Source organism: Erythrolamprus reginae, chromosome 2, assembly GCF_031021105.1.
Source record: "Erythrolamprus reginae isolate rEryReg1 chromosome 2, rEryReg1.hap1, whole genome shotgun sequence".
Lineage (NCBI taxonomy): Eukaryota > Metazoa > Chordata > Lepidosauria > Squamata > Dipsadidae > Erythrolamprus > Erythrolamprus reginae.
This window is the reverse complement of record NC_091951.1, coordinates 41,234,531-41,262,173: the sequence shown is the minus strand read 5'-3', so window position 1 is coordinate 41,262,173 and position 27,643 is coordinate 41,234,531. Positions and strand designations below refer to the sequence as shown.

The 27,643-nt window shown below is 41.3% G+C and overlaps 2 protein-coding genes across 3 annotated transcripts; both read left to right on the top strand.

Moving 5' to 3' along the window:
- Positions 1-2,910: 2,910 nt before the first annotated feature.
- LOC139160259 (zinc finger protein RFP-like) lies at positions 2,911-17,684 on the top strand. Of its 2 annotated transcripts, none has more exons than XM_070737954.1 (8): positions 2,911-3,608; positions 5,440-5,535; positions 5,631-5,849; positions 8,440-8,462; positions 11,272-11,387; positions 13,697-13,861; positions 15,054-15,206; positions 15,596-17,684. In XM_070737954.1, exons 1-8 carry the CDS (start codon positions 3,207-3,209, stop codon positions 15,640-15,642), a joined length of 1,221 nt encoding a protein of 406 aa, XP_070594055.1. In that variant the 5' UTR covers positions 2,911-3,206; the 3' UTR covers positions 15,643-17,684. The 2 variants fall into 2 exon arrangements, with proteins under 2 accessions (XP_070594055.1, XP_070594054.1); XM_070737953.1 differs by having other exon boundaries at positions 2,950-3,608; positions 5,631-5,858.
- A 1,189-nt stretch (positions 17,685-18,873) lies between these two features.
- Positions 18,874-25,792, top strand: LOC139159379 (zinc finger protein ZFP2-like). The gene is made up of 2 exons (XM_070736698.1): positions 18,874-18,894; positions 22,069-25,792. The coding sequence occupies exons 1-2, from the start codon at positions 18,874-18,876 to the stop codon at positions 23,554-23,556; spliced, it is 1,509 nt and encodes a 502-aa protein (XP_070592799.1). The 3' UTR covers positions 23,557-25,792.
- Positions 25,793-27,643: the final 1,851 nt, after the last annotated feature.

Here is a 27,643-nt window from a genome sequence, read left to right as displayed (position 1 = left end):
TGCTTGCTCATTTTCGACCACTTTTTCGGGCTTATGATCCCACCAGTTCTTTGCCACTGGTAAATGGTAGTTCCGGCACAAGTTCCAGTGGATCATCTGTGCCACAGCATCATGTCTATGCTTGTAGTCAGTCTGTGCAATCTTTTTGCATCAGCTGAGTCTGTGATCGATTGTTTCATCTGTTTCTTTACAGAGTCTGCACTTTGGATCGTCTGTTGATTTTTCAATTCTGGCTTTGACAGCATTTGTTCTAATGGCCTGTTCTTGTGCCGCCAGTATCAGTCCTTCTGTCTCCTTTTTGAGTGTTCCACTTGCAAGCCATGACCAGGTCTTTTCTTTATCCACTTTGCCTTCAATCTTCTCCAAGAACTGTCCATGCAATGCTTTGTTCCGCCAACTGTCCATACGACATTGAGTTACATTTTTTCTGTACTGGTCCTTAGTTTGCTTCACCTTGAGAAGCTTCCTATTGTTGACCTCCATCAACGCTTACTATTATTATTATTATTATTATTATTATTATTATTATTTATTAGATTTGTATGCCGCCCCTCTCCGGCATACAAATCAGAACACTTCTGAAGGAAAGCCTTCCACTGGTTAATTGTTCTCACTATTGGGAAATTTCTCTTTAGTTCTAGGTTCTTTCATTCCTTCCTCAGATGTGGGAAGGGAGACTTTTTCAGCAGTGCAAATGTGGGGGCGAGAGAGAAGAGGTCTGTAGTTGTGTGGGGGGTGGAATCTGTCAGAGAGAAATTCTGTTCCATCTTATTTGCAATTTACAGGTTTTCTCTCCCTTCTCACTTCATTTTGGCTACTCAAGCAGGACACTACTGTTCTGTTGCTGCCAACCTGCCTTCCATTGAGGACCTGTATACTGCACGAGTCAAAAAGAGGGCGGTGAAAATATTTATTGACCCCTCGCATCCTGGACACAAACTGTTTCAACTCCTACTCTCAAAACGTCGCTACAGAGCACTGCACACCAAGACAACTAGACGCAAGAACAGTTTTTTCCCCGAATGCCATCACTCTGCTAAACAAATAATTCCCTCAACACTCAAACTTTTTACTAAATCTGCACTTCTATTTCTACTAGTTTTTTCTCATCATTCCTATCACCCTTTTCCTCCCACCTAGGCAGGGGTGGGCAGCAGGCAGGACTGGGTGGAATGCAGTTCCACTGGTTGAAGTCTTCGGAGAGGGGCAGCATACAAATCTAATAAATTATTATTGTTATTATTGTTATTATTGTTATTAAATTATAAATGAAGCTGCATGCACAGCTCCAGTTGACCGGTGGCACTAACTTCCTGGATTACCTGTCTCATCCGGCTCTCCTTTTTTCCCCTGCTGCCAGTGTACCCTCTAATTTTTTGGGGGGGTGGGCGGAAAAATATAGTGTCTGAGCGGCAGTCCCTTCAGGACTGGTCGGCACAGAAATAATAAATAAACAAACAAACAAACAAACATACAAACAAACAAACAAAAAACCCACCCTGTTTTGCCTCAGAGAATTTCAAAATAAAATACTGTACTACTGTGTGTCTATAACAGTGAGCTCATAATAGGGCAACTCTATCAATATCAAAATGCCACTTAAATAGTTGAGCTAGTTTCAAACTAGATTTTGATTTTCTTTCTTTCTTCCTTACTCCCATTCTTTTTCTTTCTCTTTTCCTTCCTGTCTTTTTTCTATCTGTTTCTCTCTCTTCCTCTCTCTCTCCTCCCCTCTCACTCTTTCCCTCTCGGCTTCTGGGCAGGTTTGGAAAACTCTGAGTTGATGATGATTTTTAAGTGAGCGATTGCTCACTGCTCAGCTTAGAGGGAACTATGCCTGCTGCTGCTGCTGTGCACTTCTCGCTTTTTTCCTCTTTCCTCCTTCCTGGTCTCTGACAAGCTTCCCTCTCTTCTGCCCGGCTCCCCTCCAGCCTCACGCGGCCACCTCCCAAGACCAGGAGCGCAGCGCAGCGCTGAAGCAATCTGGGCTGCGGTCTTTTTCCCCTTGTGAAGCCCTCACTCTGCCCACAGCTGAGATGAAAACCATTGTGCAGCAATAACAGTTCACTTGAACGATGATGATTGTTCAAGCCACTCCCACCTGGTCACATGGCCGGCAAGCCACTCCTACCCAGTCACATGGCCATCAATCCACACCCACAAAATAAGCCACTCCCACAGTTTGGCAGTAAAAATTTTGGCTGCCATTACTGTACGTAGGATGTAACTGTATGACTGAAACTTGTTGCTTGTACGATAAGATTTTTATTAATACAGTGTTCCCTCAACTTTCACGGGGGATGCGTTCCGAGACTGCCCGCGAAAGTCGAATTTCCGCGAAGTAGAGATGTGGAAGTAAATACACTATTTTTGGCTATGAACAGTATCACAAGCCTTCCCTTAACACTTTAAACCCCTAAACTGCAATTTCTCATTCCCTTAGCAACCATTTAGATTATTACCATGTTTATTTATTAAAGTTTATTTATTAAAGGTGGACGAAAGTTTGGCGATGACGTATGATGTCATCGGGCGGGAAAAACCGTGGTATAGGGGAAAAACCCGCAAAGTATTTTTTAATTAATATTTGTGAAAAACTGTGGTATAGCCGTTTCGCGAAGTTCGAACCCGCGAAAATTGAGGGACCACTGTATTGATTGTTTCTTCATTGCTTATTTGACCCCTATGACAATCATTAAGTGTTGCACCACATGATTCTTGACAAATCTATATTTTCTTTTATGTACACTGAGAGCATATGCACCAAGACTTCCTTGTGTGTCCAATCACACTTGGCCAATAAATAATTATATTCTATTCATATTTCCTCTTTAGCCAGGAACCTGGAGTTCTGCCAATCAGCCCCAACAAAACATCCTATAGAATAGGGTTGGGCCCAACCTGATACATGAATCATCGTTTCCAGCATTTCCTGATACAGTACTTCTGTTCAATTATTTTCCTTCAGGATCTTGTTTGAGCCTAAAACATAGGGCTCTTCACTCTCAGATTTTAATTCTTTCACTACTTTTCTCTCTCTTTTTTTCCCCCCATGTGAAACTCTGAAGTCTTCACAAGTTTTGTTAATCTTGTTTGTGTAAATCCTGAGGACATTTTTTTTTTAGTGAAAGCAGTGAGAACAGAGGACTGTTTCATCGGAGGGATACCTAGCGGCAGAAAGCAACTGTTTAGCACAGACAAGTATCATGTCCACAGAGAAATTGACGAGAAGACTTAAAGGAGAGCTGATCTGCTTCATTTGCTTGGATTCTTTCCATGACCCTGTCTCCATACACTGTGGGCACACTTTCTGCCAAGCTTGCATTACTACACATTGGATTTTCAATAACAGAGAATTTTTCCACTGTCCTAAGTGTAGCGCAACCAGTCGGAAAAGAATCCTGAAGCCTAATCGAGAGCTGGGAAACATCGCCAGAATTGTCCCAAAGCTGGACAAAAAAAACAAAGGCAAAGAAAAGACAAAAGAGAAAATGTGCCAAGTGCACGGGGAACCACTGAAGCTTTTCTGCAAAAGTGATCAAATGGCGATCTGTGTGGTGTGTGACAAATCGAAAGAGCACAAGGACCATACGGTGTATCCTGTGGAGGTAAGATCAAACAATGTTAGGTGGTGTGTTTCTTGCTGTGAGGACTAAAAGGTAGGCCACTTTTTTATGTACAGTGGTACCTGTACTTACGAACTTAATTCGTATCGTGATCAGGTTCTTAAGTAGAAAGGTTTGTAAGAAGAAACAATTTTTCCCATAGGAATCAATGTAAAAGCAAATAATGTGTGCGATTGGGGAAACCACAGGGAGGGTGGAGGCCCTGTTTCCTTCCAGGAGATTCCTAGAAGTACCCCACGGAGACTTCTCCCCGCCTTTTCCAAACCTGTTTCCTTCCAGGAGATTCCTAGAGGGGCCCCACAAAGGCTTCTCCCCGTCTTTTCCAACCCTGTTTCCTTCCAGGAGATTCCTAGAAGGGCCCCACGGAGACTTCTCCCCGTCTTTCCAACCCCGTTTCCTTCCAGGAGATTCCTAGAAGGGCCCCCACGGAGGCTTCTCCCCATCTTTCCAACCCTGTTTCCTTCCAGGAGATTCCTAGAAGGGCCCCACAGAGACTTCTCCCTGCCTTTTCCAACCCTGTTTCCTTCCAGGAGATTCCTAGAGGGGCCCCACGGAGGCTTCTCCCCGTCTTTCCAACCCTGTTTCCTTCCATGAGATTCCTAAAAGGGCCCCACGGAGGCTTCTCCCTGCCTTTTCCAACCCTGTTTCCTTCCAGGAGATTCCTAGAGGGTACCCACGGAGGCTTCTCCCCGTCTTTTCCAACCCTGTTTCCTTTCAGGAGATTCCTAGGGAGGCCTCACGGAGACTTTTCCCTGCCTTTTGCGGTTACAGTTTTGGAGGCTCAGGTTTGCAAGGGGAAAATGGTTCTTGAGAAGAGGCAAAAAAAACCTTTGAGCACCTGGTTCTTATCCAGAAAAGTTTGTAAGTAGAGGCGTTCTTAGGTAGAGGTACCACTGTATTCTTCATTTGTTGTCTGACATGTTTGGTATACTAGCTTCATGGCTCTTGTGGCAGATTGGGAAAAAATAGATGTTGTTTGGTTGGCAGTTAGTAAATGAAGAATCAATATATTTATTATTTATCACCTTTCTATATTGATAACACTGGGGAACAGCAACTTCGTTGTCTTAAATCTGTGACTTGTTTTCAACTAACTTTTGGCCTCTGGATACAAAAATAACCACAGTTTTTGTCTATCACGTCAACTTTTTAAGCTACAGGATACCCTCAAAAGTCATACAAATTGTGTATATATCACCTTTCTACATTGATAGTCTCACCTGTGACTGGGCAGTTTATAATAAACATAATGTTTATTATGTTACATAATAATTTAAGGTATTACGAATTAATATGCCATTCATGGGGATAATTTCAGAGTATAAGATGTACCTTTTTCCTCCCTAAAATAGGCTAAAATTTGGGTGCGGCTTATACTCCTGAATGTAGCTTTTTTGAAGCTCTAACCAGGTGCGAACAATCTTCCCAGCTCTTATCAGCTTGCAGGCTCTTTCATTGTTACTCATTCCAAATAATGTTTTCCAGGGATAAAATAATGTGCTGAAGCTGACTTAGATTAAGGATGCTAACTAGACGAATACCTGGTAGGCAGATTTTTTTTTTGCCTATTTTCCTCTTCAAAAACTAAAGTGCATCTTATACTCCAGTGCATCTCATACTCCGTAATACCTGTATATGGTAACTCTGGAGTGCAGATACTGTATATTGCATTAGTGATTTAATCTTAAATATGATAGAAGACTCAGCTCAAGAATAATTAGCTGAATTAAGATGCTCCACACAGGGAAGATTCATTTGTATGTAGCTAAGATCAAAAGGTCTAATAAATCAAACACTGTTCTTCTTTATTTAGCAAGAAATCCAGGACCAATTGATATTTTTGAAGACAAAAAGAGAAAAACTTGTTAAATTTCAGGCAATGAATGCAGCGAGGAGCAAAGAAGCCCTGGTAGGTTCTTCAATTTATCTTCTGGCAAACTGGAATTTTTCCTCAGTGTGTCTTTTAGAGCAGTAACCATGTTTCTCTGTTGGAACTTATTGCAGAATACAATCGACGCTGGGATTCAGAAAACGTTGTTGGCCTTTAAGCAGGCTTATCAATCCCTTGAGGAACAGAAGCAGCTGGTGCTGGCCGAGTGGCATTCACTCCAGACAGCAGTTGAGGACCAGGAAATTCATAATGACACAATTGCAGAGGAAATTTCTCGCCTGGATAGCCTTATCACTAGGGCAGAAGAAAGACAGCCAACACTAGAGCTTGAGGTTTTACAGGTTTATTTATTTATTTTATTTATTTATTGGACTTGTATGCCGCCCCTCTCCGTGGACTCGGGGAGGCTAACAACAGTGACAAAAAACAGAATGTAAAAATCCAATACTACAACAGCTAAAAACCCTTGTTATAAAACCAACCATACATACAAACATACCATGCATAAATTGTAGAAGCCTAGGGGGAAAGATTATCTTAATTCCCCCATGCCTGACGGCAGAGGTGGGTTTTGAGGAGCTTACGAAAGGCAAGGAGGGTGGGAGCTATTCTAATCTCTGGGGGGAGTTGGTTCCAGAGGGTCGGGGCCGCCACAGAGAAGGCTCTTCCCCTTTAGGTTAGAAAGTTGACATTATTTTGTTCTGGGGTAAAGAAGGGTTATCTTACCAAAGATGTGGTAGGAGAATATCTCTAGGGTAGTTCTTGAAATTTAGGGAACCAGGAACAGACAGTCCTCGTTTTATGGTAGATCTCTCTTTCCCGAACTACTCCCACTAGGTGTACTGTTTTTGCATAATCCTAGCCGCATGACCAGGAAGGTGGCGTCAACTTGCAAAGCTTTCAAGTTGCCATAAAACAGAGAGGAGGAGAGCTGATCGATTGGCTGATTGTACTAACATCAGTAGTTCTCAACCTGGGGGTCGAACAACCGTTTCACGGGGGTCGCCTAAGACCAGGGGAAAAGACAAATTTCCCATGGTGTTAGGAACTAAAGCTTCCGTTCTGGCACCTTGGAACTTATTTTTAAAATCCGACCAATCAGGCGTTTATAGTGGGAGTGTCTCTCTGACCTTCCTGCCAATCAGCTTAAAGCTCTGTTGGGAGAATTGGCGCTAGAGTTATAGTTGGGGGGTCACCACAACATGAGGAAGTGTATTACGAAGTCGCAGCATTAGAAAGGTTGAGAACCTGAAACTGCATTCCACAAGTGTTTCTTTTACTGATTGTGTCCTAGATTATCGGAATCAGAAGGAGGGGTGTGGGGTGTCACAGCCCACCAATGTGATTCATTGGAGAATGTGATTTATGACATGTTTAATTTGAAGACACGTACCTATGTGAGCTCAGTTCTGACTACATCAGAGTATTGCCGAGATGTCGCTCCTAATGAATTATTATATTTCTTTTGGAGTTTGGCTTGTGGCCCATGAATTAATTAGGGCATTTACAGGTGGCTTGTGTGGGGGGGGGGGAAGCAAAACTAGATGAAAGTAGCTTAACAAAGTCATTGCTTCCCATGTGGGATACTTGTGAGAGAGGCTCATAAAGTGATATATGTCAGGAACAAGTTGAAGAAGTATTGCAAGATCAGAAGATGTGGAGAGATCAGGCCCATAGTCTAAAGTCAGATGCAACTAAATAGATAACATCGTGATCATATGGTAGGGGAAAAAAGGTTGGTTTCCTCTCCCATATTTCTGATGCAAGTCTGGATTCACACATTGTTTTGACTAATGATTGCGGTTTTTAAATTATGATTGACAATGTTATGGCTTGTTCTATAAACCTGTCGTCAAAACCAGACAGTTAATGTGCTATGTGCTAATGAAAATAGGCACTGGTCTTAGAAATGGCATCATCCACAAAAAAGAAAAGGAAAAAAAAGAAAGAGTATCAGAAAGATTTATGGCAGTGTTTCTCAGCCTTGGTGGGCTTCAACTCTTAGAATTCCCAAGCAAGCATTGAAGGGTTGAGGTCCATCCATCTTAAAGTTGCCAAATTTGAAAACACTGGCTTCGGGGAAGGTATCAACCAAATTGCAGGCTCAATAGTCAGTACATGCTGAAGGTCTGTTAAGAGTAAATGAGAAGCCACATCCTGGGGGGAAATGGAATATCTTGGAAGAGAGTTAGAGGCTCTGAATCACATTGTGGATGCTGTCAAAGTCCCTAGTGAAGAAAATGCCTTCAAAAGGGGCTAAGTGCAACCCAGCCGTGTGGGGTCACCCACGAACGCGAATCCTAGAAAGAAGAACCTGGACACATTCTCTCTCTGGGTGAAGTGACATGGTGTAGAGCCATGTACCCCTTTTTATTTAGGAACATAAGGAAATGGGGGATAATTACATATACATGTCAAATGATACACAACTTCAAACGTATCTTTTGAGCTCTTCCTTTCCCATAGATATCAATAAACAATTTCCTACAAAACTCTTTCTAAGAGCAGATGTTCTCACACCTAATTTCTCTGAAGGCTTCTTATCTCACTAATCTTCCTTAATTACTCTGTCCTCCTGTTGTTTGCTTCAGGCAATGCAAATCCCCCCCCCCCCCCTTTGATCCTATAAAGTCCTGGTCCTGTCTGGAGTGGTGAAGGCTTCCTTTATTGTGAAATGTTTATTTGAGCCCTTTTGTTTCCCTGTTGTGATTGCCAGGAATGCAGACTAGGCGGGTTAGTGTCCTCCTGTCCTGGTTTTATAGAATCAGGGTCAAGCAGAGTATTTTTTTATGCTAGAGGTCCAGATTTTTAATACAATCCTATTCTAACATAATTTGCTATACTGCAGCATCACATGGCAGTATTTTGCTGTAGACTCTGTATTATGTACTGCTAAAATACTTCTTATCTTTCCTTTCCCAGGAGATTCAGACTACATCAATGAGGTATTTGACTTTTTTTGTCTTCTGATTTGCGTTGAATTATCTAAATCATGTATCCCAGCGACCGGTCAAGTCCCACAGAGTTGGCCTTCTCCAGGTCTTGTCAGCCAGACAATGCTGACTAGCAGGGACTAGGGGAAGAGCCTTCTCTGTGGTGGCCCTGGCCCTATCAAACGAACTCCCCCCAGAGATTCGCACTGCCCCCACTCTCCCTGCCTCCCATAAGTTTCTGAAAACCCACCTTTACCAACAGGCTTGGGGCCACTGAGCTTCTAATATGTGGTGAGGGGGGTGTTTGCCCAGGTTCTCCTGGTGCACCAGTTGCAGCCCTATCTGAACCGGGACTCACTGCTCACAGTCACTCATGCCCTCATCACCTCGAGGCTTGACTACTGTAATGCTCTCTACATGGGGCTACCTCTGAAAAGTATTGGGAAACTTCAGATCGTGCAGAATGCAGCTGCAAGAGCAATCATGGGCTTTCCCAAGTATGCCCATGTTTCACCAACACTCCACAGTCTGCATTGGTTGCCGATCAGTTTCCAGTCACAATTCAAAGTGTTGGTTATGACCTATAAAGCCCTTCATGGCATTGGACCAGAATATCTCCAGGGCCGCCTTCTGCCGCACGAATCCCAGTGACCGGTTAGGTCCCACAGAGTTGGCCTTCTCCGGGTCCCGTCGACTAAACAATGATATTTGGAGGGACCCAGGGGAAGAGCCTTCTCTGTGGCGGCCTCGGCCCTCTGGAACCAACTCCCCCCAGAGATCAGAATTGCCCCCACTCTCCTTGCCTTTCATAAACTTTTCAAAACCCACCTCTGCCATCAGGTATGGGGGAATTGAAATATCTTCCCCAGGCCTATATAATTTATGTATGGTGTGTTGTGTGCATGTTTTTTAAATTATGGGTTTTTAACTTCGTATTATTAGATTTGTATTGTACATTGTTTCTATCCCTGCTGTGAGCCGCCCTGAGTCTACGGAGAGGGGTGGCATACAAATTAAATCAATCAATCAATCAATCAATCAATCAATCAATCTAGTCCCAGCCAATGATTGAATGTATGTATGGATGTAATTGATTCATTTTAAGCATTGGGGTTTTCAGACCATATTTTAATGTAGATTTTATTGTAGATTTCTAATGTGTTTTGCATAAATTTGCTGTGTCTCAGGAGAAGGGTGTCATAGAAATCAAATCAAATCATATCAATCAATCAGAAATTAAAATGAAAGCTAATGAGCAAAACAGCTCAGGTTATCAACTCATTATAAGCTCTGCTTCTTCTTAAATATAAGATGGAAGCTGCTCTCTGGTTGTTGGAACTAATCAAGGAGAGAACCAACCTAGAAGTAAGGAGAAATTTACTGTCAGTGAGAACAATTAACTAGTGGAACGGCTTGCCTCCAGAAGTTGTGGTGTTCCAACACTGGAGGTTTTTAAAGAAGAGTTTGGACAACCATTTGTCTGAAATAGTATAACGGGCTGGATTAGAAGACCTTCATGGTCCCTTCTGATTCTGTTACATTCTATTGTGAGATGGTTAACACAAGCAGCTGAACCACTGCAGTCTACAACTCTCCTTTCCACAGTTCATGAAGGCCCCTGTGGTCAGGAATGTACAACGTAGATGGCCGCCATTTTGAGATGGTGAAATCAAATGAAAACTAAAGTATAAATCCGTAGGTAAAAATTGTGTCACCCACGGTCAGGTTTCCAGTTTCGTTTTGCCACAGGTGCACAACTGCGCGTGCTTCACTTCCACGCATGCTCAGGACGACATTACAGACCAAAACACAGCTGAGGAGTTTCTCAGCAGTGCTTCGGACAAAGAATAAAGGTCTGCATTGATGCGAGGGCAGGTGGGGATGCTTTTTCCGAAAGCACAGGACGTGGAGAAGCCATCTAAATATGGAAAAAATCATTGAAAATTATGTCATCACCTGGCTCATATCGATGCACAGCACTGGACCGCACCTGTAGGAACCCACCACTGGTATAGTCCGATAAATGTGCCCTAAATCCCAGCTCCTCATCTGTATTTGCCCTGACCTAGTATTTTGCCTTTTCCAAATACAGTGGTACCTCTACCTACAAACGCCTCTACTTACGAACTTTTCTAGATAAGAACCATGGTTTGGGGCCCCTCTAGGAATCTCCTGGGAGGAAACAGGGTCAGAAAAGGTGGGGAGAAGCCTCTGTGGGGCCTCTCTAGGAATCTCCTGAGAGGAAACAGGGTCGGAAAAGGCAAGGAGCAGCCTCTTTTGGGCCTCTCTAGGAATCTCCTGGGAGGAAACAGGGCCGGAAAAGGCAGGAAGAAGTCTCTGTGGGGCCTCTCTAGCAATCTCCTGGGAGGAAACAGGGTCGGAAAAGGCAAGGAGAAACCTCTGTGGGGCCTCCCTAGGAATCTCCTGAGAGGAAACAGGGTCAGAAAAGGCGGGGAGAAGCCTCCATGGGGCCTCTCTGGGAATCTCCTGGGAGGAAACAGGGCCTCCACCCTCCCTGTGGTTTCCTCAATTGCATGCATTGTTTGCTTTAACATTGATTTCTATGGGAAAAATTGCTTCTTCTTACAAACATTTCCACTTAAGAACCTGGTCACAGAACGAATTAAGTTCGTAAGTAGTACGTAAGTACCACTGTATTCCATAATATCTTTGACAAAGCAGGAAGTTTACCTCTTGATGCTTTATGATTTCCTGATATATTTCAGGGCAAAAAAAATGATACAAATGGTCTGTATAGGCCTCTTTCACCTTAAAATCAGCCACTTGATCTGCATCTACAAATGTTTCCTTCGCATTTTAGGTTAAAGCAAAAGATGTTTCAAGGGTTCGACGATCTTCTTCCTGAAATGGAAAAACAGCTTGCTTATCAAACAAGACAAAATGAGGTTGTTCTACGTACTTTGCAGCAATGCAAAGGTATGAGCTTAGCTGATATTGAAATTTACATTTGGGGGCCAAATTTACATTTAAACTAAGAGATACATTCCATGAACCTTACATGCATATGCAAAGTGTCGATTTGTTTTGCTATGCTCTAGTGTAGTTCCTGTTTCTGAAGATAGCATGTATGTTTTGAAAGATGAGCATCCTGCCTTCACTATCACAAGAAATTTCAAAGCAGCCTGAAACACTACATTAAAGTATCTGTATAGTCTGGAGGACAGAAGGGAAAAGTGGGGACATGAGCAGGGGGTTGGACCCAATGACCCTGGAGGTCCCTTCCAACTCTATGATTCTATGATTCTATGAAACATTTAAATATGTTAAAGGGTTAAATAAGGTTCAGGAAGGAAGTGTTTTTAATTGGAAAGTGAACACAAGAAGAAGGGGGCACAATCTGAGATTAGTTGGGGGGGAAATCAGAAGCAACATGAGAAAATATTATTTTACTGAAAGATGCTTGGAACAAACTTCCAGCACACGTGGTTGGTAAATCCACAGTAACTGAATTTAAACATGCCTGGGATTAACATATATTCGTCCTAAAATAAAATACAGGAAATAGAATAAGGGCAGATGAGATGGACCATGAGGTCTTTTTCTGCTGTCAATCTTCTATGTTTCTATCAATAGGCACCTAGAGACAGACAACGTCTACCTACCATTCAAAAAACCAAAAAGGAAACTATCAGAGCAAAACACCACCCTGTTAGCGATCAATACCCAGATGACCAGAGATTAACAACAATATTAACACTATACAGTACCAACATTTGAGAAATAAACAAGACCCCAATCAAGAAATTCAGACAAACAAGTTAACAGTAAACAACAACCTAATCAGGGAACCACCAAAAACACTTACGCCATATAATAATAATAATAATAATTTATTGGATTATTATTTATTTATTCATTTATTCATTTATTTGATTTGTATGCCGCCCCTCTCCGAGGACTCGGAGTGGCTCACAACAAGAAAACAGTACAAATCCAATATTTAAAACAGTTTAAAACCCTTAACATAAAAACAATCCTACATCTCATACAGACCAGACTTGGGGCGGCATACAAATCTAATAAATTATTATTATAATTATAATATGGTTATCGCTCTGTCTGTCCATCCGTCCATCAACCCATCAGTCCGTCCATATCTCATATATGTATAACTCTGCCTTTTTCTACACCTTCCATTTCTGTCCACTGCACTTCCTTACGCTTTCTATTAATCCAGGTCAAATCTATTTCAGTAAAATAATATTTTCACATGTTGCTTCTGACCTTCCCCCCAACTAACCTCACATTGTGGCCAGTGTTCCCTCTAATTTTTGGGGGGGATGGGCGGAAAAGTATAGTGTCTGAGCGGCAGTCCATTCGGGACTGGGCGGCACTCTTTCCCTCTCACTCTTTCCCTCTCGGCTTCTGGGCAGGTTTGAAAAACTCTGAGTTGATGATGATTTTTAAGTGAGCGATTGCTCACTGCTCAGCTTAGAGGGAACTATGATTGTGGCCCCTCGTTCTTGTGTTCACTTTCCTATTAAACACACTTCCCTCCTGGACCTTATTTAACCCTTTGACATATTTAATTGCTGGTTGATAGCTGATTTGTCTGAGTACCAGGCTTCCAGGAATTCTCTAGCATTTTGAGACTTGGCTTCAGAGGTGGGTGCTAACTGGGTGGGTGCCAGTTCGCTTCTTCCCCCACCACATGGGTGTCTGCACATTGTGCACCGCATGGCTGTGTTGCGCAAGCCCATGTGCAGTACCGAAAACCAAGCTTCTGCACATGGAAAGATGCAAAAAAAACCCAGCTTCTGTGCATGTGCAGAAGCCAAAAACAAGATGACAGCACCGCCATTTGAATTGGTTCAGGGGCGTGGCCAACTGGCAAAGGCTTCCGGTTTGGCGAGCGGGGGGGAAATTCCCACTACCAGTTCTATAAAAGGGATCCGAACAGGGAGCAACCCACCTCGGCTTGGCTTGGTGTATTATATACACTGCTCAAAAAAAAAATAAACAACACAATATAACCAAGTAAATCAAACTTCTGTGAAATCAAACTGTCCACTTAGGAAGCAACACTGATTGACAATCAATTTCATTTTGTTCTCAGCACATTCAACTTTGTACAGAACAAAGTATTCAATGAGAATATTTCATTCATTCAGATCTAGGGTGTGTCCTTTGAGTGTTCCCTTTATTTTTTTGAGCAGTGTATGTTATACAGATATTGTATATTAACCCCCTGATCCTGTTTACTCTTGAATTTTCCCCTCTACCAGATGTTCTAAAATCTGTTAGGAAGAAGGAAGATTCGAGCTCTCCTGCTGCAAAAAAGTGGAATTGGGAAGACCAAGCTGACAATGATGCTTTTGATTATAGCCCAGAGAGCAGATTGCATTCTTCGTCGTCTCAGCAGTCTGATAAGAAGTCACCAGTAGGAGATAGTAAGTGTATGACAATGGTTTCTCTCTGTATTTTGTCTGACTTTCTCAGTTTTCATTTGAAAAAAAAGCAAAAAATCACACAAATATACAGTGGTACTTCTACTTAAGAACGCCTCTACTTAAGAACTTTTCTGGATAAGAACCGGGTGTTCAAGATTTTTTTGCCTCTTCTTAAGAACCATTCTCTACTTAAGAACCTGAGCCCGGAAAAATTTCCCAGGAAATTTGAGAGCGGCATGAAGGCCCGTCCAGTTTCCTGCCATTCCCCCTAGGTTTCTCTCTCTGGCACAATGTATGGGAGGGGTGTGCTCCTCCTCACTGCCTCAGAGTCCTTCTTTTTCTTTTTTTTAAGCCTTAAAGTTTTGCATTTTTTTAATTATTCTCCCCTTACCTTCTTCCTTCGGTAGCGACTGTCCTCTTCCTCCTCTTCCTCCCACCCAAATTCCGAGCTTTTATTTCTTTCCTAAAGGGTTTGCACGCAAACAAAGTTTTATACTTAAGAACCTGGTCACGGAACGAATTAAGTTCTTAAGTAGAGGTACCACTGTACCTTTCATGTGAACAATGGGTACAAAGGCTAAGTTCCCCATTTTTGTTGTAACCTCTTCACTGAGTGTGATTGCATGTGGTAATTATATTTGTATACATTTGTAGACATAATTGATTAATTAATTAATTAATTAATTAAATGTCTATACAGCCTTTCTCTGCAGACTCTGGGCGGCTCACAACAAAATAAATACAATAATACAATATATAAGAAATCTGCATTTAAAATTAGATCTAAACCCCAATACATTAAAACAATGATCCACATTCATGCTATACAGTATACATTCCAATCGATAGCTGGACCTAGGTATAACACTCAACGGCTCCAAGTCTGCCAGCAGAGGTGACTTTTTAAAGCCTTACAGAAAGCCAGGAGGGTGGGGGGGTACAAATTCCTGGAGGGAATTGATTCCAGAGGGCCGGGGCCACCAGAGAAAAGGCATTGCCTAGCTGCCGGGACCTTGAGAAGGCCGACTTTGTGGGACCTAACCGGCCGCTGAGATACATGAGGCAGAAGACGGTCCCTTAAGTAATCTGATCCTAAAACAGATTAGGACCAGAATATATTATATATATTATACAGATATTTTAATCCCCTGCCTCTGTTTACTCTTGAATTTTTTTTATTTGTTTCCGCCAGATGTTCCTACGTTTATTAGGAAGAAGGAAGATTCGAGCTTTTTTATTGCAAAAAAGAGGAAACAGGAAGGCGAAACTGCCGATGATGCTTTTGATTATAGCCCAGAGAGCAGATTGCATTCTTCATCATCTCAGCAGTCACCAGTAGGAAATAGTAAGTGCATTACAATGGTTTATCTCTGTATTTTGTCTGACTTTCTCAGTTTTCATTTTTTAGAAAAGCCAAAAAAATCACACAAATATACCTTTGATATAAACAGTGGGTACAAAGGCTAAGTTCCCCGTTTTTATTGTGCCCCCTTCCCTCTTCAGCTGACTGTGATTTCATATGGTAATTACATCTGCAGACATTAGCAACGGATGCTTATTATTGAAATATGGTATAAAGAAAATTTGTTTATCTCCTTAAAATATTGGGACTAGAGTCTATAAGGAAAAAGTCATAATAATCAGCCTTCACTGGGGCTTCAGGTGCTGCGAAATAAATCCATAAATTTGTGTTTACTTTCTAATACTCTTTTTTTTTCTCTTTTTAAAAAATAGGTAACGTGGAGAAATGTCAAAAACCATCTCAGTGTCTGCTATCCTAGGTGGAATTCTGTACCAATTATTACAGCGATACTTCAGCAGAAGCAACACAACCACTGTACTAGCTATACAAAAAAATGTTTCACGTCTGTGTCAGATTGCTTAGTTTCCCCTTCCAAACAACTTTGCTATCAAAAACCTCAATAAGAATGAAAAGAAGATCAATATGTAAAATGCTCAGGCTTGTCTTGTGCTTTTGGAGTTTTTCCCCATTTGCATTGAACATGACACTTTTTCCCCAGCAATCTCTTTTTTCAGCCACATGTTTATAATCTATCAGATTCCCCAAGCAGCTTAAAATTGTCCTGAACGTCTAATATTAAAGTAGCAAAAATCTGCCCAAAATTAAAAGGCAAATGTCGGAAATGCAAATCATTACCTGGTACTTACTACCAGTAATGGGCAGCCAAAGTTTTTACTGCCACACTGGGGGGGGTGGCTTGTTTTGTGGGTGTGGCTTAATGGTCATGTGACTGAGTAGGAGTGGCTTGCCAGCCATGTGACCAGGTGGGAGTGGCTTGAACGATCATCATCGTTCAAGCCTGTTAAGTCCTCGACTTACAACCTCACCTGTGTCACTCTCTGGGGTGACAATTTGCTTCGTGTTTCCCGCACTCTCCTTCCTGGGTCACCCCCCCCCCCACCTCAGGCTAGGTAGCTAGGCGAACGGGTGTTGCCAGAAGCATAAATGCTGCCAGTGCTGCTTCCACCCAAGGCTTCTGCTTGCACCTCAGGTGGGAGGTGGCCGTGTGAGGCTGGAGGGGAGCCGGGCAGGAGAGAGGGAAGCTTGTCCGAGGCCAGGAAGGAGGAAAGAGGAAAAAAGCAAGGAGCGCAGACGCAGCAGCAGCAGCAGGAATGAAAAAAAGAACTGAGCCGAGACCAGTAATCCAGGAAGTGACAGTCACCGAACAGCTGGAGTTGCGCACGCATCTTCATTTCTGCTGGTGGAACTGTGTTCCACCCTGTCCTGCCTGCTGCCCACCCCTGCTTATTACCATATGTGATGGACATGTCCAGAAACAAAAAAAAAATTGGATCATGACTCAAAAAATATTAAAAGAGATACTAGAGTATGAAGTAGAACTAAAACTCAAGACTTATTTATTGGGAATAATTAGAGGTCAACATGAAAAGGCTAATTATTATTTAATAATACAGTGGTACCTCTACTTCAGAACGCCTCTACTTAAGAACTTTTCTCAATAAGAACCGGGTGTTCAAGATTTTTTTGCCTCTTCTTAAGAACCATTTTCTACTTAAGAACCCAAGCCCAGAATAATTTCCCAGGAAATTTGAGAGTGGCACGAGGGCCCGGACAGTTTTCCGCCATTCCCCATTTAATCCTGGCCATCTAGGGCTTTTCTGGGCTGCCAGAGGAGCCTTTCGGTGGTGCTTAAGGAGGCTTTGACAGTCCAGAGCGAATGAAGCATTTTCCTTTCTCTAGGCACTTGGAAAGGGAATAAACCTCTGCCAGCGCCCAGAGAAAAGAAACGCTTCCTTCGCTCTGGGCAGCCACTGTCCTCCTCCTCCTCCTCCCACCCAAATTCCAAGCTTTTATTTCCTTCCTAATGGGTTTGCATGCATTATTTGCTTTTACATTGATTCCTATGGGAAAAATTGCTTCTGCTTACAAACTTTTCTACTTAAGAACCTGGTCACAGAACGAATTAAGTTCGTAAGTAGAGGTACCACTGTACATATATTAACTGTGACTCGACTGGTTTTTGCTCAAAACTGGAAGAAAGAAAACATACCACCAAAGGATTTACTAATTAGGAAAATATTGGAATGTGCAAAATGGGGTAAACTTACTTTAGAGTTACAGAATAAACAGGATAAAAAATACCATGTGGGGTAAATTTTATGATTGGATTGATGGAAAAAAGGAAATAGAATGACTAAATTTAAAGAAAAATGGAGAAACCAAAGACACAGAAATGTAATTGTGATTATGTTTTTCACATTTGATGTTTTTGTTACACATTGCGTTTCTTTTTGTTTTTGTTTAAAAAAAATAAAATAAAAATTATTTAAAAAAAATAAAGTAGCATTTTGTCCTTTAAGCACAACAGGCACTGTAGCACTTTTGCTCTGATTGCAACCTGATCTTCATCAGCCCCTCATTTGGTGTTACAGTATAGCCAGGCTTAGAAGTTGATGTAACCAAGCACTTACAGATAGGTCTTCTACATACGACCATTTATTTACTGACTGTCCAAAATTACAGTTACACTGAAAAAATGTACTTAATAATAAGAACAACAGAGTTGGAAGGGACCTTGGAGGTCTTCTAGCTAGCCCAACCCCCTGCTTAGGCAGGAAACCCTACACTACTTGAGACTTAATGCTTTGCAGTTATGACTGTCAGAGTCCCCAGGATCACATGATCAAAATTCAAGCACTTGGGAACTGGCATCTTTTTCCAACATTTGCAGTGTCCCAGGATCACTTAAATTGCCATTTGTGACCTTTCCAGCTAGCTTCTGAAAAGCAAAGTCAGTGGGAGAAGCTCGGTTCACTTAAGAACTTCATGACTCACTTAATTATCATGACAAAAAAGAACTTAAAATTGGGTGAGGTTCTCTCCACTATAATTTAGAATAGGATAACATAGAAACATAGAAGATTGACGGCAGAAAAAGACCTCATGGCCCATCTAGTACTATTATACTATTTCCTGTATTTCATCTTAAAATGGATATACCTGTATATGTTTATCCCAGTCATGTTTAAATTCAGTTATTGTGGATTTACCAACCACGTCTGCTGGAAGTTTGTTCCAAGTATCTACTACTCTTTTAGTAAAATAATATTTTCTCACGTTGCTTCTGATCTTTCCCCCAACTAACCTCAGATTGTGGCCCCTTGTTCTTGTGTTCACTTTCATATTAAAAACACTTCCCTCCTGAATCTTATTTAACCCTTTAACATATTTAAACGTTTTGATCATGTCCCCCCTTTTCCTTCTGTCCTCCAGACTATACAGATTGAGTTCATTAAGTCTTTCCTGATACGTTTTATGCTTAAGACCTTCCACCATTCTCGTAGCCCGTCTTTGGACCTGTTCAATTTTATCAATATATATCAATCAATAGAGTTGGAAGGGACCTTGGATGTCTTCTAGTCCAACCTCCTGTTTAGGCAGTGTGAGATAAGTTTGCCAATGATGTAATACAGGGACAGGTCTGGTTCACAAGTAAAAGGTTTATTTAAAAGAAAACACATTTGCAAAGATGCCTCCCAAGTGGGATCGAGTACAAGGGGAGCAAAAGCACATTTTACAATCTATAACATTTTATACTTTCTACTTAATACACCCCAAGACTAATAATCCTCCCTCCCCCCCCCCCCTTGGCCACTTGAAGATAACTGGACTTCAACTCCCAGAATTCCCCAGCTAGCAAATGCTAGCTGGGAAAGTTTGGGAATTGAAGTCCAGACCTCTTCAAGTGGCCAAGATTGGGAAACACTGTTAAAAGTCATTCTCTGGGTTATTTTATTCTAAAGGGTAAACATGACCATTCTCCCCATAGTCATAACTATCTTATCTTGTCTTCCAGTAGTTTTCGACCCTGGGTGCCTTTCTCATCTTACCGTATTTTAGCCTGACCATGAGCGTCCCATTGGACTGGCCTTGAATTATCCTATGTCATTCTACTTTGTGCTGCTGAATACGTTCTGGGTTAGTTTGTAAAAAGTATGATAGCTTCGTAATACAAAACTTGTTAGTGCATTAACCATCCTTTATAAAAGAGTAACTCATCATTCTTCTCCTTCAGCAGGAAACACTATATCAGTGGTGGTGGATATTTTTTTTTGCTCGGTGCCAAAAGGATATGCGTGCGCTCGATAGCACGTGCATGCTCACACCCATAATGCAATGCCCTCTGCACCACACATACTCACACAACCCCTTCCCCATTGCCCCATGATTCTTGACAAATTTATCTTTTCGTTTATGTACACTGAGAACATATGTACCAAAGAAACAATTCCTTATGTGTCCAATCACTCTTTTATTTTATTTTATTTTATTTTATTTTTTTTTTATTTTTTATTTATTTATTTATTTATTTATTTATTTATTTATTTATTTATTTATTTATTTATTCCAATACACAATAATACACAATGAAGGTAATAGAGGATACCTTCAGGTAAAATATATTAGAGAAAGAAAGAGGAGAGAGCATAGGAATAAAATATATCAATGAGAGAATAGAAGAAAAGATATAGGTATAGAAAAGAGATAGGGAAAAAATATACAAGATATAGAAGAGACAATAGGACAGGCGTCGGAAGGCACATTAGTGCACTTATACACGCCCCTTACTGACCTCTTAGGAATCTGGAGAGGTCAACCGTGGGAAAAATGTTGGGGGTTAGGGGATGATATTACAGAGTCTGGTAATGAGTTCCACGCTTCAAAGACTCTATTACGAAAGTCGTATTTTTTACAGTCAAGTTTGAAGCGGTTAATATTAAGCTTGAATCTGTTGTGTGCTCTTGTGTTGTTACAGTTGAAGCTGAAGTAGTCGTTGACAGGCAGGACATTGCAGCATATGATCTTGCGGGCAATACTTAGATTGTAGTTCTGAGCTTTCAAGACCCAGGATTGTCAGTCTAGTTTCATAGGGTATTCTGTTACGGGAGGAGGAATGCAGGGCTCTTCTGGTGAAGTATCTTTGGACATTTTTGAGGGTGTTAATATCCGAGATGCGGTATGGGTTCCAAACAGATGAGCTGTATTCTAGGATGGCAAAATAATAAAGAATTCTATTCTATTTGACAGAACAGACTGTCTTCTATGATGCAAAAGTAGAATGGTGATTAAAAAAAGAAAACAAGAAAAGTTAAATAAAACTTTAAAAATTGAACAATTGGGAAGAGATGTAATTGAAAAACCACAAGGCTATAAACTACTAAAGAAATTTAAAGATTAAAAATTTAGGGGATTTGGAAACATAACAATGGGATTGATTGAATTTTATAAAGTTGGAGTTTTAAATATTGAGATGTCAGAACGAAAGACGTATACTGAGTAATATTTATTAAATTATTACAAAATGGATCTATTCTATTCTATTCTACCTATCACCTCTAACCTGCCTGCCTGCAGGCATAGTTATATATTATTATAATATATAATCATCATCACGCTTACGTAGTGTATGTTGGAGGTGGTGACCCTTTGGGAGTTTTATTTATTTATTTTGTCCAATACACAATACATAGAAAAGAATAGACATGAGGTAATATATATAAAGAAAAATATAAAATAGAGAAGATATATGAAAGGAAGAACATATATGTGATATATGAGATAAAGGAAAGACAATTGGACAAGGGACGGAAGGCACACTGGTGCACTTATGTACGCCCCTTACTGACCTCTAAGGAACCTGGAGAGGTCAATTGTGAATAGTCTAAGGGAGAAATGTTGGGGGTTAGGGGTTGACACTATTGAGTCTGTTAATGAGTTACACTCTTCGACAACTCAATTGTTAAAGTCATATTTTTTACAGTCAAGTTTGGAGCGGTTAATATTAAGTTTGAATCTGTTGCGTGCTCTTGTGTTGTTGCGGTTGAAGCTGAAGTAGTCGCCGACAGGCAGGGCGTTGCAGCATATGATCTTGTGGGCAATACTTAGATCTTGTTTAAGGCGTCTTAGTTCTAAAGTTTCTAGGCCCAGTACTGTAAGTCTCCTTTCGTAGGGTATTCTGTTTCTAGTGGAGGAGTGAAGGGCTCTTCTGGTGAAATATTTTTGGACCTTTTCAAGGGTGTTGATGTCCAAGATGTGGTATGGGTTCCAGACAGATGAGCTGTATTCTAGGATGGGTCTGGCAAAAGTTTTGTAGGCTCTTGTGAATAGTGTGAGATTGTAGGCAACGAGATGTCATTTTAATGTTACAGTCATAATGATTTCAATTATTCTAATTCTTATCCTAAGCCTAAATTGTGGCTCCACAATGCAGAAATCCCCGCTAAGCTCTTTCAAATTGGTCACCGTAAAACCTCGCCTCTCTCGGGAGACTGTGACTAACATTTCGCCCCACCCTTCCCACATCGAGGGTCCCTCCCTTCCACCAATCGGACGCGAGACACGTGGGAAAAGCACTCCTCCCATCTAGATATCAAGAGGTTGTGATCCTGCTGAGTGCAGTTTTTATCCTGTAGGATTTTTAACAAAATATTATTTTTGGCAGATTTTGTTTCAGCTGAAACTTTGTCATTCTTTATTATTTTAGGCATGTACTGGAATAGAAAATATTGATGGAGCTATCACCTTACTTGAACAAAATAGCTGGGATATAGTGGGAAAGTTCTCCCACTAACAACTTTCCAATAACACACACACACACACACCATTTTTTCCACCCTCACTTTGCTGGCTATGGTTAATTCTTTTGCCTCTGTTTTCACTACAGAATATCTTCCTTGTTCTTGCAGAAAATGTGGACACAAGAAAGAATCCTCCTCGAGAGAAGGCTGGAGCAGAGCAGTTTTATGGACCGTTGCAGTGGGATGTCTCCTTTGACCCCACCCATTCTGAAAAAATGGGGATCAAACCCAGCAGGCGGCAGGAATTACCACTGGAGGTATCACAAGCTTCTAAGGCTGGCAAGAAAATGCCTAGAAGTGGTTCTCGATCAGCTACTACTGCAACAAGAAAAAAATATGGATGTGATGAGTGTGGGAAAAGGTTTGATCAGCCGTCAAAAGTGATTAAACACCAGAGGATCCACACAGGGGAAAAGCCATATCCGTGTACTGAATGTGGGAAACGTTTTAACAAACAGTCCAACCTTAAAGTCCACGCACGCCTCCATCGTGGGGAGAAACCTTTCAGCTGCCCTGATTGTGGCAAAAGATTCAATGCCAAATATCATTTACATGGACACTACCGGATACACACAGGGGAGAAGCCTTATGTATGTGAAGACTGTGGGAAGAGGTTCCCTGTTAAATCTTCTCTAAATAAGCACCAACGAATCCATTCCGGAGATCCCAAGTTGCCCATACCAGAGATCAAACCAGAAGGCAATGCCCAGGCAGTATTGCCAGAAGTGATACAGGTGTGCACAGTTTCCGATGCAGAAAAAATAGTGAAAGTTATCAGTGCCAATTCCCCAGTAGGGATAACAGTGTCGAACAGGAATTACGTCTGTTATGAATGCGGGAAACGTTTTAATAAGCAATCTAACCTTACTGTCCATTTGCGTCTCCATACTGGAGAGAGACCTTACGGCTGTCCTGATTGTGGCAAAAGCTTTTGCACTAAATCTCATTTACTTGGACACTATAGGATGCACACGGGGGAGAAGCCGTATGAGTGTGAAGTCTGCAGGAAGAGATTCCCTGTTAAAGCTTCCCTAAATAAGCACCGCCGGACCCATGCAGGGGGCCCCAAGCTGTCCAGACCAATGGAGAGCAAATCAGCAGGCGGTACCCAGGCAGTATTACCAGAGGTGACACGTGCAATTCCTGAAGCAGAAAATTTCATCACAAGTATAAGTAGGAAGCCCCCTGCAGTGTCAGACAAGAATTTTGTCTGTCCTGAGTGTGGGGAAAGTTTCGATCAATGTTCACACCTTATTACACACCAGAGGATCCACACAGGAAAAAAGCTATATCTATGTACTGAATGTGGGAAGTGTTTTAATAAGCAGTTTAACCTTAATGTCCATTTGCGTGTCCACACTGGAGAGAAACCTTATGGCTGCCCCGACTGCAGCCAAAAATTCTTCATGAAGTCCCATCTGCAAGCACATTACAGGATCCACACAGGTGAGAAGCCATTTGAGTGTGAAGACTGTGGAAAGACCTTCCGGGTGAAATGTTGCCTAACTAGGCATCAGAAAATCCATACAGGAAAAAAGCCATATACATTCCTGAGAGGGGAAAAAATCAGCTAATTAAACGCCAGCTGCTTCACTCTGGGAGGAATTTTTTTTTGTGTGCTTTGAATGTCAGAATACTTTTTTGAAGTAGATCAGATTTTATTAAGCACGAAAGAATTCCCACAGGGGAAAAGAAATCCTTGTATATGTTGCTGTAAGCACTGGGAATGCACTGAGAAATACATTCATGCAATTTTTATATGAATATTTTTGCAGGAATTCACTAATAACTCTCTTGCAAATGCTTTTATGGAGCCAGAGGGAAGCAGTGTGTGCTTGGAACTTAAAATTTTGTGTCTTATAAGAACTGGAGGCCTCTGTTGTTTAAAATGCCTTTTTAAAAGATTGACCTGACGCTGCTTAGTAAACAGTAGACATTCCATGTGAAGTCTTTGATGCCATGCTGGCTGTCTTCGATTTTCTTAGGAACAAGTGGCACTGTCTTCCAGATAGGTAGTTCTGTACTCCAGGAGAACCTGAAACTAAGTAAAAGTTCTTACTGTTTTCTACGAAAACCTCATTTGGGACTGTGAGAAACACTTAGATTAATTTTGTTTTTGTTTCCCGCGCATGCATGTCTATTTTATTGAAGCTTATTTTGTAATCACACGAGACACTTCAGAAAAAAAAAATATCCTAAATCCGGTAGTGGTAAGACAGAAGAGGCATTTAAGACTTGCCTTTTGTGCTCAGCAGGATTCAAAAGGAGATTTATACAATAGAATAGGAAAACGGAGTTGGAAGGGACCTCAGAGGTCTTCTAGTCCAACCCCCTGCTTAGGCAAGAAATCCTATACTACTTCAGACAAATGGTTATCAAACATCTTCTTAAAAGCTTCCAGTGTTGGAGCATTCACAACTTCTGGAGGCAGGCTGTTCCACTGATTAATTGTTTTAACCAACAGGAAATTTCTCCTTAGTTCTAAGTTGCATCTCCTCTTGATTAATTTCCACCCATTCTTTCTTGTTCTACCCTCAGGAGCTTTGGATAATAGCTTAATTCCCTCTTCTTTGTGGTGGCTCCTGAGATATTGGAACACTGCTTTCCTGTCTCCCCTAGTCCTTCTTTTCATTAAACTAGACATACCCAGTTCCTGCAACCGTTCTTCATATGTTTTAGCCTCCAGTCCCCTAATCAACTTTGTTGCTCTTCTTTACATTCTGTCTAGAATCTCAACATCTTTTTTACATCATGGCAACCAAAATTGAATACAGTATCAAGTGTGGCCTTACCAAGGCCTTATAAAGTGGTATTAATACTTCACGTGATCTTGATTCTATCCCTCTGTTAATGCAGCCTAGAACTGTATTGGCTTTTTTGGCAGCTGCTGCACACTGCTGGTTCATATTTAAATGGTTGTTTTGATTTCTGTTCCAGTCTATTTATTCATCCAGATGACTGCATAACAGCCAGATTCACCCAACATGCTTAACTGAGTCATGAGAGGTAGTATTTTATGTGAACAGTAAAACTGGTATGATTGGCGCCCATCGATTAGCCCTAAGAAAGTTTATTCTTAAATCAAGCATCTCTAATTTTCTGGAAATCAAGTAGCATGTGTGTAAGTGTACAGAACACACAATGTTTAAGCTAGATTGTCCAAGCAGCTGACCTGAAGGTTAAGTAATATACCTACCTGCCATAGCCTAAGGCTAGAGTAAACTTACAAGACATGAACATTCTAGGCATTACATCTTAATTGTTCTTTTGGCTTTTACCACCAGAGAGTCACATAGAAAAACTGGAAAAGAAACAGTACATAGTAGATGTGTTCAGCCCCCTAATGATGTCCATGGTGGATTTGTGATGGTTATGCAAGATCTCCCCTCCAGCAAAACAGAAGGCCAGAAATCCTGGCCTTTTTGGCAGCAGCTGGGAAGACTGTTAATTTAGATGTAGTGGCCAGACAGTTGGTGCGTCCCCCGCAATGAATGGAATGGAAGAAAGTAACTGGGTGAAGGACACCAATCAGCAGAGTTGCCTGAAAATAGTCACCAGGATTCCACCAAGCCTCGTACTGTTGAGGCTCACTTACTTTTGTAGAAGTCCAATGGAGAATATTCACAATTATTTCCATTTTCTTATTCTACAACCATCCTGATATTTTTGTTTGAGTGACAACCTTTCAAGATCAGATAAAGTAAGAAACGATTTCCCCCCAAATAATCAAATGTTGTTGTTTAAGGCACATTGAAGCCAGTTAAACCTGGTTTTCCCACTTTTCTGCTGCTATAATATTGTTTCTTTGCTAAGTGCTGCTGTTCAAGGTAGGCTAGATAGGGGGGTGGTAAGGAATTCTTATTCTCGGGGAGGGGGAGACACACCAGCAGAATCATTAGGCATTTTTCAAATATTTGACCCACTGAACCCCAAAGGTTTGCCATTCCTTACATCAATAGTAAACTGCATGCTAGGTACATGTTTTAAAAATAAAGAATAAAATATTGTAGTTGCTCCAGCAGTTCTCTGTGTGCTGCCTTTCCTGAATGTGCTTCTTACCTGTAGGTTTTTTGGTTGACTTCAGGCCACTGGAAAACATCTTCCTAAATTTATTTTATTTATTTATTTATTGGATTTATATGCCGCCCCTCTCCGAAGACTCGGGGCGGCTAACAGCAAGCATAAAACAGCATACAATAATAATCCAATACTAAAAACGATTAAAAACCCTTTAATATAAAAAACCAAACATACATACAGACATACCATGCATAAAATTGTAAAGGCCTAGGGGGAAAGGGAATCTCAATTCCCCCATGCCTGGCGGCAGAGGTGGGTTTTAAGTAGCTTACGAAAGGCAAGGAGGGTGGGGGCAATTCTAATCTCTGGGGGAGTTCAGGGCTTCTAGTCCAGTGATTTGCCTCAAGAGAGCCTGCACCTTGAAGCGGGCATAGTAAAAAGAGAGATTAAGTTATAAATAGCTATAAACACTGGGTAGAGTTTGCTCTCTTATGCAGCTGGTCCCTACAAGATTGGTTTGAAACACCCTCTTTTTACCTTAAGAAAGCCTATAAAAACCTGGATTCTTTTTTTTCTAGGCTTGAGGGCCTGGATATTGGCAGAAGCATTCTTGCCCTGGGCTGGTGTGGGTTTTTTCTTGGCCTGGCATCCTGTGGTGGTGGTGGTGGTGGTGGTGGTCTATTATTTTGATATGTATGTTTCAGATGTTTTGTTGGTTAGTCACACAGAGTGGTTTGATAAGACCAAATCTATATAATAAACTAATAAACAAGCTAACTCTTGGAGATGATTTTCAATTGCCTCTGAACTTTGAACAACTCATAACCTTTGAGATGTGAAAAGTCTTCGACACGCTTTGCATCAGATTTTAGGCATGGAGCAACAATCCTCTCTTTTAGAATAATAGACTGGAATTATTTATTGGCCAAGTGTGATTGGATACACAAGGAATTTGTCTTTGGTGCATATGCTCTCAGTGTACATAAAAGAAAATATACATTTGTCAAGAATCATGTTGCAAAACACTTAATGATTGTCATAGGGGTCCAAATAAGCAATGAAGAAACAATCAATATTCATAAAAATAGGATGCCTAATCTACCATTTGTGGGAATCATCGGCATAGAATAGTAACTATGGAATGGAATGTGAGAAAGACCTTGGGAGACAAAGAGAATCTGCCTAGAAAATGGCCAGATAAGAGGGATCTTAGACTAGAGTTGGATAGTGAGTACAGCAAGAGACTCAGAAGGGACCCTCCCTAGTTGCTCAGGGTTGAAAGGAAATGGTGGGAAGACTGTCCTTTCATAGTTGTAAGCTCCTGTTAATTTAGCTTTTCTGCTTGTGCTTCCTGTGTGGTCTGCCTGTTAAGGCTGACATCATCCTCCAACCATCATAGCCTGCATCTGGAGGATGATGTCAGCCTTAACAGGCAGACCACACAGGAAGCACAAGCATTTCTTTGTTCCATCTTTCAAGGTCTTTCCTGTATACCAGGGATGGGTTCCTCCTAGTTCGGACCGGTTTCACCCAAACCGGAAGCGACCTGCTGGTTGCATCACCAGGGTGTCCAGGGGGGAAAGCATTTTGAAATTCCCTGACATTTCCCTGTAATTTGCAATCCAGTTAAGGCGTGGTTGT

Bases quoted from the DNA above. Each gene is read 5' to 3' on its own strand.
- LOC139160259 (XM_070737953.1), top strand. From the start codon at position 3,207: ATGTCCACAGAGAAATTGACGAGAAGACTTAAAGGAGAGCTGATCTGC. The intron at 8,463-11,271 runs GTATTTGACTTT...TTCGCATTTTAG, and splicing joins ATTCAGACTACATCAATGAG to GTTAAAGCAAAAGATGTTTC. The intron at 15,207-15,595 runs GTAAGTGCATTA...TTTAAAAAATAG, and splicing joins GCAGTCACCAGTAGGAAATA to GTAACGTGGAGAAATGTCAA.
- LOC139159379 (XM_070736698.1), top strand. From the start codon at position 18,874: ATGCCTCCCAAGTGGGATCGA. The intron at 18,895-22,068 runs GTACAAGGGGAG...TTTTCACTACAG, and splicing joins TGCCTCCCAAGTGGGATCGA to AATATCTTCCTTGTTCTTGC.